Genomic DNA, 17636 nt, shown 5'->3' on the forward strand with positions numbered 1-17636 from the left:
CACACACACACACACACACACACACACACACACACACACACACACACACCACAATAAGCAGATACTGTAGTATCTGCACTCATTTACCCAAGATATGTTCTTTTTCCCCAACCAGATGAATACCATTGAATCTTACATTCACTGTGATGTATTAACAGTCGTTGGCATTAAATTCCCAGATTTGAAAAAGAAATGAGGAACAATAGCATTCCTCCCAAAACTTCATCATCATCCCGTTAATTCTGAAATGGGCACCAATTAGCACCGAGAAAATGTAGAAGGAGGTTTTCTAATTGCAATCTTATGAGCCAAAGGAGTGCCATAAAATAGAATAAACTGCTCAAACTTTTTTGATTACAGAAATTAGAGCAGTTTCAGAACAGCCAATTAAAGGACAGGGTTATTCACTGCGCATTCTCCCTTATTATTGTAATGTGGTCCAGCAGGGTATGAGCATCGTAGTAGCTGTATCCCACACCATGTGAGATTTCACTGCATGTTTGTGAAGATGAAACTAAATGGTGTTGATCAACGACAAAGCCCCTGCATCATAGTTCATTTCACTAATGAATTATTTAATGATGCTTCTACCTAACACTGTTCAACATCAGTAAATGAGCATGGATACGAGGATTTTGTTTTTCATATTTAAATTTGTTGTGTATCATATCATAAGTCTAAGAAACTCTTTCGAGAGATAAAACAGTAAAATCAATACAGACATTTTAACTCAATAACTGCAAAACTTTTCAGCTCATATTATGGAAATTCATCCTGAAAACATTGGGGGAAAAAAATGAATCAGAGTAAACCTTTGCTGTGGCTAACCTGGCCTGCTGTACTCGGCGCTCTCCTTGTGCACCATCTCCTTGACTCTGCCTCCAAACAGCCTCCGTGAAGGGTCATGGTCAAAGGCCTGGAGTGTTTCGCTGGAGCTGTAGGATTGCTGAGTGGGTACGCGGCAGGCTCCCTCCTCCCGGTCAACCGAGGAGGCAGTGTATCGACGCTCCCGATCCTCGTCTCTCTCGCAGTATCTCTCTCGGTCTCTCTGGCTCTTGGACAGCGAGCAGAAAGGCCGCTGCTCCCTCACCCGTTCCATGCTGCCTGCATGCTGGGTATCCAACTCCCTCCCCTTCACCACGACGCTCTCCTGAGCGACTCGCCACTGGATTATTTCACCCTTTTCTCCTCCTCCCCCCTGGTTGCGATTCTGCACCGATTTACCCCCCAAACTCCCCTCCCCACTTTTTCTTCTTAGTCGGTCTCTTGTTCAGTCCATTTGGGCCTCCGCTCACTCTACCTGCAGAAAGAGAGAGAAGAGGAAAGGAAGCAAGGAGCTCAGATAACACTAATCCATCTGCTTCATCTTCAAAAGTACACACTTATCCCCCTTCTCAATGCCACACCCCCGCCGCAACCTCACCACCCCTGAAACCTCAGCCGTGAACTCTTGTCATACATGAGTTCCCCTCTTAAAAAGAAGATCACCTCCTCATTCTCTCTGCTTTAGCCTTCAAAACCAAATTAATTTCCACTGCAGTGAGTTCAAAAGTTGTCCACATTTTTCACATCTAGCAAAAGGAATTTTAGTGAAAGCATAGTTTCACACAATAATATTTTAGTGAGTGAAAAATATTCAGCCTTTTCGATTTCCCCATGACGATAACCTAAAATGAACATTCATCAAGTGTCAGATGCTGGTTAAATGAGGGACGAATCAATGCATCCTGGTGGCAAGTGACGTTTTGACACAATAATATCTTTATTTAATTCAAACTGTAACTCATGCAGAATTATAATTTAGACCCATGATATGCACGTTAACCCGGTGTCAGATTATGCACACTGAACAGCAATGATAACAAGTGAGATGACATATTTCAATGAAAAATGCATATCTGCTGTCCATAGATATTTTTTTTTGTTGTGACACTGATGGAATATTAATCTTGATTTTTGACTTCCCACAATTAAATGAACATGATCGACTGCCATATTGACTTTAAATGCTTCCTCCGCTCATAGAAAATGTAGCTGTATATCAAATCAAGCGCCTCCTAAACTGACAGCCAGCCACCAAAGGGGGCGGTCGAGATGTTTGGAGCCGTTTATGCCGCTGCGTGTGCACACCGTGCAAGGTAAAGCAGTGCTCTGTTGTGAATGTGCAATAAAAAATGCATTGTCCCTAAAATGAATGCATAATTGTGATAAATAATCTGTCGATATTCGTGCAGCCCTATCAAAAAAAAGAATATATTTGTCTCAGTGTGATATCTACCTGAGCCGCTCTGGTATTATTTGTCAAGACTTTCCGATACGTGTCGGAAATTCTGAACTGACTTTTTAAAACTGCACCTCTCGCAGAACACAATTTATCTTGGAGTCTACTTGTACACTAAAATTGCCTACGTTTAGCTGCCGCTGACAGTTGAGTTGCAAATACAATAATACAATTACGGTGAACGGAAATTTTGTAGTGCTCAAAGATTGAAAAATAACCTTAAAAAAACAAATTCAACATAATATGTTTATGATCTGCAGAAGTATCTATCTGCAGAAGGAAGTGAGAAAATGTTTCTTTTATTTGGGGGGGGGCTAAACTGACCCTAAAACCAGCTATTCTCACTGATATGCCTCAGAGTGCCATCTAGTGAGCTACGGAGGGATTTATTTTTCCTAATAAACAAAGCTCGTTATTTTAGGGTCTAAATGTGCTCAAGAGTTGACATGAATGAAAACATCAAATGAAAACGGCTGGTTACGTTTGAACATCGCTACGCCAAACACGCCACATTATCCGTTCGTGACAAACGGGTTTTGCCACTGATAGCTAGCGAACAGTCTTTCGGATGCACTGACACAAAATTAATTTCTTTTAAATGAAAAAGTGATGTGGGAGACAACCGTGTAACGGTAAATCCTCCAAAGCATGTGTTGAGGATATATGACCCTGAATACATTACACATGGATTCATGATAGCGGGCAGTGATCGGTGAGATATGTGACAGAGGCATAACGTATTTTCGGCGCAGATTACTTTTTCTCCGTTTTTTGTTGCGTTTTGTTTTTTTCTCATTTGGGAAGATGGGATGTCGGAATTGTTTTAACGACCAGAAGTGAGCCTTAAATTACAAAAGGTTGAGAAGAACTCCTGACATAACCGTATATGTCAAGGACAATTCTACATTCAACCGACCACACTGTATGTGAGCATGCGTGCTAACCAAGATATAAATCAGCAAGAACAGTTATATGACATGTGGCTTCCATAATACGCAAACCTGCATTACGTTTTCATTACCCAGACGCTGACAGCAAAATAATTAAAATGTCACACACTGCCAATGACCTGGCTGTGTATCCCAACCTCTCTGTATGCACGGACCCACTATGTGCATCACATTTGACAAAAAAAACAACATAATTTGGTTCTGTGTACGCAAACATTAGATGGATGAATGTTAAAATCCTTAACTTGTTGAAAATTCAAAGAAGACACTCTCACAGGTGGAGACGAGGCTCTAAAACATGGACAAGGAGGGGGGTTGGGGGGGGGGGGTATGATAATGTTACTAACCCGCAAAAAACCCTTGAGTGGAATGTGGATGGGAGCCCCGATGTGTCAGAAGTGTTTATTACCAGCCATTTTCCACTGCCTCCTGACACTCACACACACACATACACATTCATTTCTCTCTTGGCTGAGCTGTAAGTCTAGAGTATCAGACTTCCTTCTTTCCCCAAATGAGATCTACTTCGTTTCACATCAAGCATCAAAACCTTCCGATGAAGCCAGGATAGCGTACTCTCGCGCCGCAAGAAAGCACCGGCCCCATAGAGACTTCCCAAAAACTGAAGCAGTCGCGGGTGGAGTACAGGATGCAGGGATAATGAAAATTGTGAGCTGTGTTCTAGCCCTCTTCAACTTACTTTTTTTCTCCCCCTTCTCTCGGAGTTGCTGGATATCATTCTGTTCCCCCGATGGGCTGAGATGCAATCAGTGACACACTCTCTTGTAACCCTGACACTCAACTCTCAACACCACACACACACACAACTTGTTTTACGATGCCACAGGACATCTCACTCACATCTCATCACTTTCAGGAAATTGTACACCCCCGTCCAGATTGGCAGATTAATGTACAGGATGAGTGCAAGCGGACACGCCCAGAAGCCTCCCTGATTACGATCCCCCTCTTCTTTATGGACTTGTAAAGAGATTCGCTGTCTGAAAAACAGTCTTATCCGCTGAGCTGCAAGCCCCCCCCCCCCCACTATAGGAGGAATTGGATTTGTGTCCTAATCAGCTATAAGCCCTCGAGTGACCAGGCATGTCCCCGTATAAACATTTATGCTTTACTCCAAGGACCTGAAGGTGCCATCTTTTTCACGGCTCATCAAAGTGTCCTGCCGACGCAGGCGATGCACATGGGGACTCTATCAGGACACAAGAGAGACATTCATGGTGGTTTGAATTATGTACAAAAAGGTCATAAAGGCTCTTGGGGGGAATTCTATTGTGATTCTGCAGGCTTTAAGTTTCAAAGCTTTTAACTACAGCATGAACTTAAGACCACTTTAAGCAGGGAAGAATAAAAGTCAGTGTGTCTTGCCTTGATTAGGCCAAATCTGCTTCCAGTTACCCTTCTGAGAGTATAGACACTAATTCACACCAATCCGTAAAAAAAAAAAAAAAGGGCCAGAAAAGTCAAAGTCATGTGAAGAAGTGTCCGTTTAAGTTCGAAGAGAAATTTCCGCATGTAAAACCACGACTTCTTTCGTAAATCTATGTTCCTTTTTTTTTTTTTTTTTTACTTTTACTTTTCCGGTATCACCCGCTCCTACATTCCCTTTTACCTTTGATCATGCAGTTGAATCAGGACAGTCGGTCACTCATGACCACTCAGTGGAACAGTCGACACTGCAAAATTAGTGTCACACAGAGATCCTCTGGCGAGCCAGCGAGGCACGGAAAAAGACAGTTCATGATCTACGCAGCGCAGCTCCACGCGGCCCAACGACTCCCGTGCCAGTCGAGTACAGTCCCCCCGACGCCTGGTGCTGTCCTACACCTCTGCACTTCTTTGAAGCATAAACCATAAACCATCTGTATAATATGGTGTGATGAAATGGTGTCCAAGTCAATTGGCTCTTCAGGGCAGTTGGAAGGGTTTCAAGGATCGAAGGGAGATTTACTTGTTTCATGTCTGACATTCAGTTATTCATCAAAGATGAGAGCGGTCGTGTTTTATGCCTCCAACTGGGTATTTGGAAAGCATCACCAAAGGGGGAGAGCAACATTCTCAAGACGTCCTGGAACCAATAAGTGGCTTTATTCCAAATTAAATATGCAACTGACATACAGCATGTCTTTCATCAAAAGCAAAAAAAGGAAAGATGTTTCTGATGCTTCAAGCCAGGATGGCCAACGAGTAGAGTAACTTTCCAGGCATGGCTGGATCGATAAGTCAGTTGATTGGTGCTGAAACCAGTGATCAATTCATTGATTTTAAATTGACAGAAAACAAATCCCCAACAAGGACACATTCCATTCATTCTCTGGTTGTATAGTTTCTTCAGTGCTTTTCTCCGTTTGATATGAATCGTTAAATTAATATCTTTGGTGTTTTGACTGTTGGTTGAGCAAAAGACATTTGACGATGTCACCTGGGACTTTGTGTTGTTTTTTAACATTTTTTTACAGAATATTAAAAATAATCATTATCTGCAGTCCTACAATTGAAAAGCCCACCATCAAAACACAATAAGCAACAGTTTTGATAGTTAATTATCATTTAATGACCATGGAAACTACAAAGCTTCAGATTTCAGCTATTTGTCTACAACATTAAAGGTGCCGTATGTAGGATTCGGTGGCATCTAGTGATGAGGTTGCAGAATGCAACCACCTGAAAATTATTCAGTGTGACAAGGGGGAAGGAGTACTACGGTGGCTGAAGTAAAATCATGAATGGCCATATCTAGAGCCAGTGTTTGGTTTGTCTGCTGTGGGCTGCTGTAGAAACATTCATATTTCAGGGGATTATAAACTACAGAAAACATATTTAATAATATTGAATTTAATTTGTGCCAATAGATCTCCCTAAATACTACACTGTTCCTTTAAATACCGGTACTTATGACTAAATAATCAACAATCAAAAGTAGAAACAAAATTACAATTTAGATGTAATTATTATCAATTACAGTTTATGTGAACAAACAAAAGTGTTAAATTACGATTACAAATCAAAATGTTGGTGATTACAAAGGGGTTACATCCAACTATATTATTTTCAGTAAAATCCTTATTTGTAGAATAGAACATTCTACATGTTGCTCCATTCAAATCTTGATTCAAGTTATATTGAAGAACTTTTAATAAAAGTGTTGAGTATACGATTGTGAAGTTTACACTGAGTGGTTTAACTTTGTTGGAAAAGTAATCAGAAGTAACAGTGTACCCTAACTTGATGAAATAATTAAAAATGTAATAAGTAATGCAGGCTAACTATTGTGTCAGTATAAGTAGTAATCTGTAAGCTAAAACGTGTCTCTAACCTTCCCAACATTAGGAGTCATTTAGAAAGACGTTAACACTCAAAAATAAATTGAATCCACTTCAAGACTGTGTGATTGTGGTTTGATCTCATTCAACCGATAGTGAACCAAACAACTTCAGAATCAAATGATAATAAATCACGTGCACACGTCCATGACATGTTTTTCTTTGTTTGATCAACTAAGCCCCGCCCATTCCAAACTAATAAATATACATAAAAGAAAGAAGGGTTATTGCGTCGTTGTGACTCCATTCTAGTACCGAAGGGGATCGCCAAATTTGGCAATTAGCGCCACCTCCTGCCAAAAACAGGAAACATTATCGAGACATTGCTAACAATAGCCCTCCTGAATATTATTAAATATCATTTGATGCTTGGTTAGTTATTGACAACAAAGATGCTCTATTACAATCAAATACATGTGGAACACTACCGGCTTGGTTCCAATGCGGCATAAAGAACCTTCCTTCTTTTATAGGGTTCTTGCTTCAAACCAGGTAGAATAGGACAGTGGAATAAAAGCAATAAGGCATCTCTTAAGTGAAATAAACAAAGCTGTTCTAACTCAGTAAATAGTGTGGTCATATAGGAAACCATTACTGATGGTAAGAATCTGATTGAGAAAATACTTTTTCAGGGCTTTTAATGTAATTTATTGATCAAACATTTGCAGATTCCAGCTTCTAAACAGTGAAGATTTACTTTTTATTTATCATTAGAAATGGAACACCTGAATTCTTTGAAGTAATTTAAAAACATCACATTGGGCTACAGGAAATTGGACTTCTTTTATTCTATTCATTTATTTTTGAATCTGATATTGTGAAGAAACAATGAAAATAATAATTACTCAGAGAGTTGTTTCCTAGATATCTTGTAGCTGATAAAGACTTCTGTGCAAAATTGACTTAATAAACAAATACACCGGCTTTAAGTGAGTTGGCACACACTCCTGACTTCAGCACACGAAGCAGTTTGCAAAACAGGAGTCGCCACCGCTGACCAGAATGCTGAAATGGCAACTCTTCACTAGGCCTTTGTTCGGTAATTATATTTCCGCGGGGCCGCTGTACAAATCAGCTCATATCTCCCTGTCGGTGACCTCTGTAAATAACGGTAATAAAGAGCGTACTTGTCGTTGCCGTTGTGTCCCTCTAAGACAATCCACCTGTCACCAAGTGGTCTGCCCCCCCCATACTCCCCCTCTCGTCCTGTTGCTGGCCATTTGCCGGAGCACAGATCAGACGGCTCTCTGCCATGGGGAGTGGTGAGAGTGGTTGATGGAGCTGGTGTAGATCAGGACTGGCTCCCTTTAACACAGCGAGCACCTCCAACAATAGCCGCCTCTGACAGCTTTGCATAATTCATCTTGTCGAGTCTCTCTCCCCTTCCTCCTTGACGCGCCTCGCTCTCCCTCTCCTCTTTCAGTTTCTCTTCAGTTCTCCTCCGGTTTTTCTTCTTTTTCATTTTTTTTGTGCCTCCCGGCGCTTGCAGAAGGGGAGAAGGGGGAACCAGGGCAGTGTTCCATCAGATGCTGCCTGTTTCCCCCTGACACCAGTGATTTTGGAGACACAGAAGTGTTTGTCTGCAGCACGTTGCCCAGACTCTGTGAATTCTGGATGCCATCTGAACCAGATTGTGTTCGTTATTTATCGAGGCTCAGTGCCTTAATCCCTTGCTGCTACATGAAGTGTGGAACTATTACCTAAAAATACACGACAATCAGAATCAAGACAATCAATTTCTGAGAGGATGATCTTTTTATATGCAAGTTTCGAGGGGGATTTGATTAAATACTGCTTCCATGTTGTTTAATTGAGTTGCATTATCTTGTAACGTGTATGGAATCATTTTGGGATTTTTGTAGATTGCTGTACTTTGAGATTTCTTAATCTTTAAATATGACCGGCAGGTAAAGAGACAAAGAAAAGAAGAGAGGGAAATACAGCGAGCAATATCATGACGGCAGTTACTGGCAATTAAATTCCAGTGGCAGCTATATCCTTAGCAAACCTGGTGACGGATGAGCTTACCACACTCAGTGAGACTCTGAAGATGGATGATGAAATCCTGCTCCATCCTAAATCTCTTGTCTCAGTGTATGATGCAGAATATTCACAAGTGGGGCAAAGTGATGCAAATCTCTGATACAGCCACTTCAGATTATTCCATGCACATGGCGCTTGAGGCGTCATCCCTCATAGTTTCAGCCCATTTAGAAGACAAACAAAGCTACTGTGACTATGAAAAAACAAATCACCAAAAAACCAGAGCTGAACTCAGTTTTTTGTTCTTTTCTTTCTCTTGTCTGTCAATGGAAAATCATAGCGGTCAACGTCTAATCCTAACCATTTTGTTGTTCGCTTTTTTTGTCTGTGAATTAAATAATAAAAAAAAAGCCGTCTGCCGGCGCCAGCATGCAACATAATAAGCTGAGCAGGGATGTTTACAAATCCTCCAAATAACCCTTCACCAGTGACAGAAAGAGTTATATATTCATTGAATCTTTAGTGGGAAAACAGCTAGCACAGCCAAATTCATTTTTTTTAAAAATGTAATTGCTAGGTGTGGACAATTGGAATATAAAAAATAAACAGGGATTTTTTTTCCTGCTTCTGCAGTGTCTCCCTCCATCTCAAGTGGTAATAGCAGGTTATTCAGTGCATTCATACATACCAGCTCCAGCGTTTATCTGTATCCAAGACTACTAGTATTGAACCCAGTTCTTATCTGTGTGATGTGGAAGGTGCTCCCTTCCACAGCCAAGTACACCAGTCGGTCTTAATTCAATGGCCACAGTTTGCCATTCGCTGAAATTGGTACCAGTGTTGTTTTATTTTCACACGGTGAAGCTGAGGAAGTAATGATGTTCATGTACATTCCCTTAATTGAGGATCTTATCAACAATTGCCATCTAATGCTTACTCATAATGAATTGACTCCATGGTGTGCAGAAATAAAATCAACTGCTCGGACCTGTGGGTAGTTTACGGACAAATCCACGATCGACCCATTGTTACGGAAATAAATTAAATTGCGGCGAAACCGCGGCTGCATTGTAATGAAGCTGCAGAGCAATCACAACGCCACGGAGGGTGATTGAAAGAATGAAACTCACATCGTATGTGTCCACAACATATCTGGACAAAAGAATGGATAATAATCATTGCAGGTATCATATTTATTGAGATCGACAGCGGTGCCTTGCCAATTACAAATTCTCAATCAAACATCGGCCTCACTTGACTATCTAATCTGTTGTTGGAGCACCACTGTAGCCTGTCAACAGAGCACTCAGACAGTGGCTGAAAATCATTGCTCAAACTACATTTGAGATGCTGCGAGCATACAAACCTGGCTCCCAGATAAAGAAATTCAAACGCAGAGAGATATTCAAAAGTGCTGACATCGGGTGTCATTCAAATGCATCTCACATGATTGTACAACAAACTGGGCCCTCCCTATTTTAGCATGTGCAGAGGGAGACGGAATATACACAGCAATCATATAAAAGAGGCAGACAACTGAGGAGTCTGAGGGAGAGCCTCAATACTGCAATGGGAATGCAACACCCTGGTGCTGCTGTGACTGCTGGGAAATATCAAATCTGACCAAATACAGACTTTAACCGGCTGTTGCAGTCGTACGTCGACATCACCGTAACAGCAGGAACCAAAATACTCACTTCAATGATATGCAATTAGAAGAAATACAAATTCCATCAGTTCCATTTTTGCACTTTATAGAGAATAATATATTGAGTGCGTTTTCTCTTTAGGCATATGGTGTCACATATAAAAACACTATATGTAAAGAAACTGGAGGGTTTTATTCTCTTGTTGTCAGCGTTTTACGGAGTATGTAGGTCATGACGGCACACTATCAGAATACTGAGAGACTGCAAGCCTTATTAAAGAAACATCAATCTGAAACTTCACCAACATTGCACTGGTCTCTCTACTTCCAGGGGTGAAACTAGAAGAGTCTACCCCGTGGCGATTGTCTGAGACCAACTTCTGAATGCACACCGCTCTCCACTGGAAGTCAAAGATTGCTGACCTGTATACCATTACACTGCCTCCGAGGCGCCCGTTTTACACTCTTCAATGGCCTGATATTCAATATTGTCCTCCTCTTCACCCTGCAGACAATAAAAAGACAGAACATGTGGCCCGACTAGCTCCCCGCGTCCGTCCACATCATCGCTCCTCGTCACCCGCCAGACCTGCGGCTTTCAGCGTTACAGAGGTCGCGTCAACAGAATTATTGAGGCCGTCAAGCAGCTCCATTGACAAGCATAGCTGACGCCCAACTCCCCACTGGGCTGTCCAGGGGCCACAAAAGACCGGACCTGAAGCCCTTGTCAGTTTCAGGCTATTCTGGGAACCCTCCTCCAGGGCTAATATTGCTTTGTGCAATCATAGAAAAACTGCAAAAGACATCCGCCCTCAGAATTCTAGGAAGTTAAGGCCCCATAAAGAGCAGAAAAAACATGTTTTTATCTTGGAAAAGAATAAAACTACTACTTTAGCTGGACAATGTGTAATTATGGCCTATTGGGCAAATGTGTTTTTGCATTGTAGTTAGTGACAGGGGGTCTTTGCTTTGCGCTTTAAATATGTCACATTTCCGGACTTTGAACATAATGTCTGTATTTCACAATAGCTGAACCTAAGAACGGCGCAGGTATTCACTCAGGGCAATTTTCACAAGCAGAGAGCACAATGCATTTTGATTTTGTTCTCCCTATGACAGAACTAAGCACACTTCTGTTTGGCTCTCCCCGCCAGGCTCAGCCCGGCGCACACGGGGAGAGTTGTACTGTTACAATGTCAGGCCCGCTCCTCAATCTTGCCACTTGGTCTTGACCCAGAAAGTCCACCAGAGCATGCTGAGCCATAAATGTTAATCTGTAGGTTACAACAGTGTGAAGCAGTGCTGCTCCCAGAGCTGGACCAGCAGGACGGCATCCTGTGGCTAATCGCAGGTGGCTTTAATCTCAGCCCGCTTTGGCCAGAGAGCAGCAGGAAATGTTCCAAACAAAACCAAGACCCGTCATTGCTTTGAACCTTCATTTTTCTCAAATGACTAGCCCGTACGCAGCTGAACAAAGGCTCCCGCAATGAGTGGCGTGGCTGTTTTTGTCCGTTAAAACCCTACGGGCAGACCATCACCACCAACGCATTGGCACGTATGTGCACTATGAGATGCAAGAATCAATCTGTGTTATAAACGACACATTAGCTCATGCAATGAGTCTACAGTAGCCATGAGGCGGGTACAGCAGTTGTTCCCTTGAGGACGCTCCTCTCCTTTCCAATCAAAATGCAATGGCAGGTATCACATTATACTGAGCAAATATTCCGGATGGAAAACACTATGTAAATCCATCTTTAGGTTAATAGAAAACCCTATTTATATTCCTAGCTGTTAGTAAAGCTCTTTTCTGCATTATTATTTTTAATTGAATATGAATTGGGGAAAAGAATACAAATCTGTTCTACAAAGAGATTTGAAAACACACCATCGTGACTTCAGAGACGGCATCAGGTGCATACAGTCCTAAAACTGCTCACGTCCAGAGCATGTTTTTTTTTTTTTTTTTTTTTTTTTACTCTTATTCTCTCGTGCAGCATACAATGTAGTTAAGGACCACAGTGGTAATGCATCAAGTGCTGTCACTAAATATCCCTACTCCAAGCACATTTCAAGAGCATGCAATGCCCCTCCTCCCAAATCCCCGGGTGACTTTCAGCAATGATTTGGCAACTTGCAGGAAAAACTTTGCCGCAAGTGTCATATCACTGTGACAAAGCCAAATAATCCTCTGACTTAAGGTCATTAAAAGCAAAAATGCGAGCCTGTCCGCCAATGGAGGTCTCGCCATCCCGGCGTCTGATTTCTTTCTAAAAAAAAAAACAAAAACCTTAACGATCCTAAAGGCATCATGGTATGCTTTACTCTCACGCCAACTATTCATCATGTCTGGCTATTCTCATGGGAGCAAAGGGAAAATGCACCGAGAGAGAAAACAGGTGAAATAGAGTGCAGCAGACAATAGCCAGGCAGGCAGTGTGTTAATAGTAACAGATTAGAGGGCAGCAATTATGTAAAGTAAATATGACATGGAACCCATCGGTCGAGCCCAGGGAACTGTGGGTAGTTTGTCAGGCTGCATTAACCTTCACGTGTTTGCTCTGATGTGTTGAAACAGGCGACTCGGCCACGCTGTTTGCCATATCAAATGTTATAATTCATAAGGTCATCTTCTTAGTCACTGTCGGCATCAACAAGTAATAAGGTGAGATATTACAGGCGCAGCTGCATGCATCGACTCCCTCCCCCCATATCTCTCAGATCCGAGAGGAGTTATTTTTACAGAGGGAGAGAAGTCATCTTGATTGCCCCCTAACGATCTATAAAACTGTTTGGAGCCAGTATTTAAGCCGGCGTCATCCCTAAAGGAGGCAGTTCTCATCACACGGAATATTAAATTCTCCCCAGGAATAATGAAAGGGGAAATTACTTAAGGATAGGAACATGGAGTGACAGTGTTGTGTACACAGTTCATCAAATAATATTCCTGAAGTCATTTTTAAGCCTCGAAGCACCAAACCACCTCGAGAATCTCCGGCTGCGTCTCAACTGCATCGGAAATGGTAGTCACCTGCTTTAAATCAGCAGGATTAGCAACATTACGGCACAGCGCGTCCTACACCAGACAACTACAGTGGAGTTATTGCTTTTCACTGTAGAGATGTGCAAAATGAGTCGCGAGCGCTCGTCTCACTCCAGGTGTGCTCCTGAAAAGTGTAAACACGGCGCTCTTCATTTATCAGGATTCCGTGACAGTCTCCAGAACATCGGTGCCATAGATTGTGATGTCGGATTCAGCAAAGCCACTTTAAATTATTATCCATGCCTTGGAAAAAAAAAAGATGAAGCTGTACTCATGCTCTGGAGCCCTACTACAAAACCACATGTTCAATATCACCCAATGAGTGTCCCTGTAATGCCTTTACAGGCCGGCATAGGGAACAGACTCTGGTCGTTTGAAGCCGGTTTCAGTTCTCGCGTGGCCCCTCGACACAGCCACAGGATAAAGATTAGGTGAATATGGAACACTTCAAAACAAGTATTTCACAGCAAAACTTGCCGCTTTCATCGAACGAATCCCAAACGCCATTTTGTCAAAGGCAATGGCAGCACGCGTCGTGATTCGCCTCAAGTGCTGCAGTTCCTCAACAGCACTCAGGACCCTGGCCACAAATCAATTCAGCAGGGCAGATATACACTATAGTCCTCCTGAGCCATCACGTGGACTCAGATGCGCGTATTTGCAGATTGCGTGTAGCATGATCCATGCCACAGTGAAATCAGATCACCATTTCTCTCCTGCTCGTGCCACATGCACGCACCGCGAGACAAGTCACCACGTCGTATAGCCGAGACACAACTAACAAGGAGGAACTGAAGCCAGCAAACGTGTAAACTGTTTCGTTTAATTAACAGCACGACCTGAAGATCCTTTAATTAGACTACGGCTGAAACATAAAATCAAAGTACACATTGCATGTTGGTTGTCAGGCAACAGCCCCTCTTCTCCTAATGCAGAAAATATAACCCAGAAGTTGTGGCTTCTGCAGGAGCACGTCTCACCCAAGAGGCTTTGAGTCCCTGTGGCAGACACAACCTTCCTGCAGGCCTCTTTCAAATACGTTCAAAGGCTCTGATGAAATTTTCTCCACCTCCTCTGCACCTGAGGCCGAAACCACAGTTTAGCAAGTGTGTGTGTGTGTGTGTGTGTGTGTGTGTGTAAGCACTTTGACACTTAAAATATTGGTGGATTGAGCGGGGTGATCTCTGCAGGTTATTTTCACCCCAGTGAGGCTTTCGGGTCTTTTTTTTTTCTTTTATAAATATAGCATTTTATGAGCAGTCACATTTTGGAGCAGAGTCATCCCAAGGTGTCAGCTCCTGGTCAGAGGTCTGGAGTAGGACACCGGGGCGAGAGGTGATGGAGACTGGGAAGAAGATTATGTTCTTATATTCACCGCTGAGGAAAAAAATATATTGACTTCAGTGTAACCTGCAGCAACACAATCTACTCATTTCTTTCCTCCTGTGTGCCATTTTTTACATGACATTTAAAAAGACCCAAGACCCACAGAATCTTTAGAAGCACAACGTTAAAACAAATGACGCTTTCCAAAGCGCAGTGGGGGACTTTTACAAAGTGCATCTTTTTGACTGTTGAACTTCAGGTTACCATGTATTTTTGCCCTAATTGGACCGGTTCAGAAACGCATACATCTTGTTCAATACTTGTACTCATTAGAGCGGCAATTGTGTTTAAAATCCACAGGGTGCGGATCAAATTAAGGTCGAATTCATTTTATCAAGGTACTGATGGGAAAAGAGGGATTGGGAGCCCGGCATGTTTCGCCTCCACATCTTGTCAGGGGACGCGGGATATCGCAACGGAGCGTGCGGAGCAAATTAGACACCGTTGTTGAACAAGGACCACCGAATCTGCCGTTTCAATTAAATCACGTGGGTGACATGCGATTCAGAGCAAAGGAATGAAAACATACTTAAAGCACACTGACCTGCGTGGAGCTTCTGCGAGCCTGTCCGAGGAGGCAGCGGCACATAAACTTCCAGCGGCGCGCTTTAGTCCAAACTTGCGGGGCAGCAGAGTGCGTCGCTGGTGCCTTTCCCCCCCCCCAACACAACAGCCGCTCGTGCGATTTGGCACAGTAGAAAATTCTTCTTCACAGACGCCTCTCTCAAATTCCCGCAGTAAACCCTTCTCGGCTCGGTTACACGTCGATATCGACCGCGCGCGACTCGGAACAGCAGACTTGTGCGCGGATGTCGCGCTGCGTTGTGGCGTCAGGAGGAGCACAGGAGCTTCGGCTGCCAGCTCCGCGTGAAACGTACCTCTGCACGGAAATCGTCCTCGTGGCTCAGCTCAGCCGATACTTCCAACAATGCAGTTGTCCCCCTATTTTTCAGGAGGCAACACAGTTATGTTTCCTGTCGCCCAGCAGCGGTGCAGGATGTTATTTATTTATTGTTTTATCTTTTAATAAAGAAAACTCACTCGGTGAGGATGCGGATGCTCACCAGCCGCTCAGCTGCTCTTTTGTCCGATATGCACTTGTCAGCTGATAAACTGCGCATCCCGTGGCTTTCTTCAGCATCGCCTCTGGTCTGCCTATCAGCGCCGGTGTAGAGGTGCAGGCCGTTGACACGAAGGGGGTGTCAACTATGACCTCCTGCCGGTGTGCAACATACACATAGCTGCTCCTCTGATCAAAAGTAGTTCCATTTTTAGACAAGAAAAAATATACTTTATACTACATCAAGTCTGTAGTCAATTATATAGGCTGGAAGAATATCTCCATATATTCAAGATGAAACAGTAGAGATGTTTTTACTCTGAGCTACAGCATCCTCTAACCCTAACCCGTCCTGCTTTCCCTCAGCCTGCTCTCTCCTCTCCTTTCTTTTGTATCGGGAAGCTGCTCATTAAACTTACCTATGGTCGCGTGCTGCCACATAATTGGCTAACGCTGAAATCTCTAGTTTCTCACCTTCAGTCTGACAAAAGGGAGGGGGAAAAAAAGAGGTACTGATGTAAATAAATGTGGTATTTTTTACAGAAGACTAGCAGCTGAGGTTTATCCGAGCTGTTAATTAAACTGTTAGATAAACAAATAGGCCTAAACGACTTGTTCAAATTACAATGTTGCATTCTCGGCTGGCTGTCGAGTAAAGCTTGATTCATATTGTTTTGCTCCATCCACCATCTGTAGTGGAATTGATCAGTTGCAGCAGCGGTGAGCAATAAATATGCACAATTTGACTTCCATCAACCCAAACCATTACGAAATGTTATTCCGTTGTATATCATTTCCAGATTCTGTCCCCATGCCGTTCACATTAACATAAGGGTTCTGATAGGCTGATTTCACATATCACAGGTTGACATTTTTCTCTGTTCTGTGGGTGTAAGAACTTCATCTCGATGCGTTCCAGTTAGAGAGATACGTACACTTGCCTTGCGGCCATTTTCCGTCTTAAACCAAAACCACATTAGCTTTGTGATTGAAGAAATCATATGAGACCCTATCTCATATAGGCTTCAATGACAGCATTTAGAGGATGGACCGCGGAAAGCAGAGTTTCATTAATTACAAAAGCAACAGTCCACTAATCCCACTAGAAAGGCATTTTGAGGCAGAGTCGTTTTGGTTCTGAGGGAGAGGGGAGAGAGAAAGACTAACAATACCAATGGTAGATCACAGACCTTCAAGCTATGGTCTGCAGGCCTCACAGCTCAATAGGGGGCCAACTGCTGCAGCTCTGACTGGGCAGATTTTTTTTTTTTAATCCCCTCCCTGAATTTAGCCCACGTCCGACCACATGCCGTGATGAAGTTATCACTGAGGACAGCTTTTCTCCAAGCAAAATCAGGCCTGGCCTTCCATGTCTGATTCTTCTATTATACCCGGAGCACATCAAAAAACTTGCCTCCATCAAATGGCATTATCTACATGAAAGGCAACTTCCCAACAATCTATCGCCAACTCTGTCATTCAATCTTCAGTCAAGGACATGCAAAAAAAGAAAAGAGGGGAAAGAGAGAAAGGACATGAAGAAGGAGAGGAATTCATGTAAAGGCTGCTGAAGCCACTACCCCTCCCTCTTTCCTCTACTTCAAATTAAACTACTTTTTTCCCTCCTCTGTAATGTTCTTGGGGGCTTTTCAGAGACACTGTATGTGGAAGTTAGTTACTAAGCAACATATTCACACATTTTATCCAAATGAAGGTTCTTTAAGGTTTGGTACACCAGAGGGTTTATGGTAGATTAATAGTCCTTCACTTACTTGAACCAAAGAAACCATTCTGTTTAGACAAAGAGTTTAAAAAAATGCCCATGACAGCTCGTCTTGTTTTGCATCTTTGATACAGATTTCCTTTTTCTCTTAGACCTTCAGCAGGGCTTTAGTTTCTCTCAGTCGCACTGTGAGCGTGTCCATGCAGTCAACTGTGCCCTCT

General features: G+C 42.8%; 1 protein-coding gene across 8 annotated transcripts in view; it reads right to left on the minus strand.

The window, feature by feature from the left end:
• Positions 1-16032, minus strand: part of LOC116394105 (teneurin-3) — a 139784-nt gene extending 123752 nt beyond the window's left edge. For 7 of the 8 annotated variants that reach the window (XM_031866931.1, XM_031866930.1, XM_031866929.1 and 4 more), the window contains exons 1-2: positions 15177-16032; positions 829-1300 (exon numbers count right to left, since the gene is read on the minus strand). In XM_031866931.1, the coding sequence (XP_031722791.1) occupies positions 829-1099 (271 nt within the window). In that variant the 5' untranslated portion in view covers positions 1100-1300; positions 15177-16032. The remainder of the gene's footprint in view (positions 1-828; positions 1301-15176) is intronic. The other variant, XM_031866925.1, reaches the window with a different exon arrangement.
• Positions 16033-17636: the final 1604 nt, after the last annotated feature.

The sequence above is a fragment of the Anarrhichthys ocellatus genome, unplaced genomic scaffold (assembly GCF_004355925.1).
Source record: "Anarrhichthys ocellatus isolate YVR2014 unplaced genomic scaffold, GSC_Weel_1.0 scaffold37, whole genome shotgun sequence".
Classification (NCBI taxonomy): Eukaryota; Metazoa; Chordata; class Actinopteri; order Perciformes; family Anarhichadidae; genus Anarrhichthys; species Anarrhichthys ocellatus.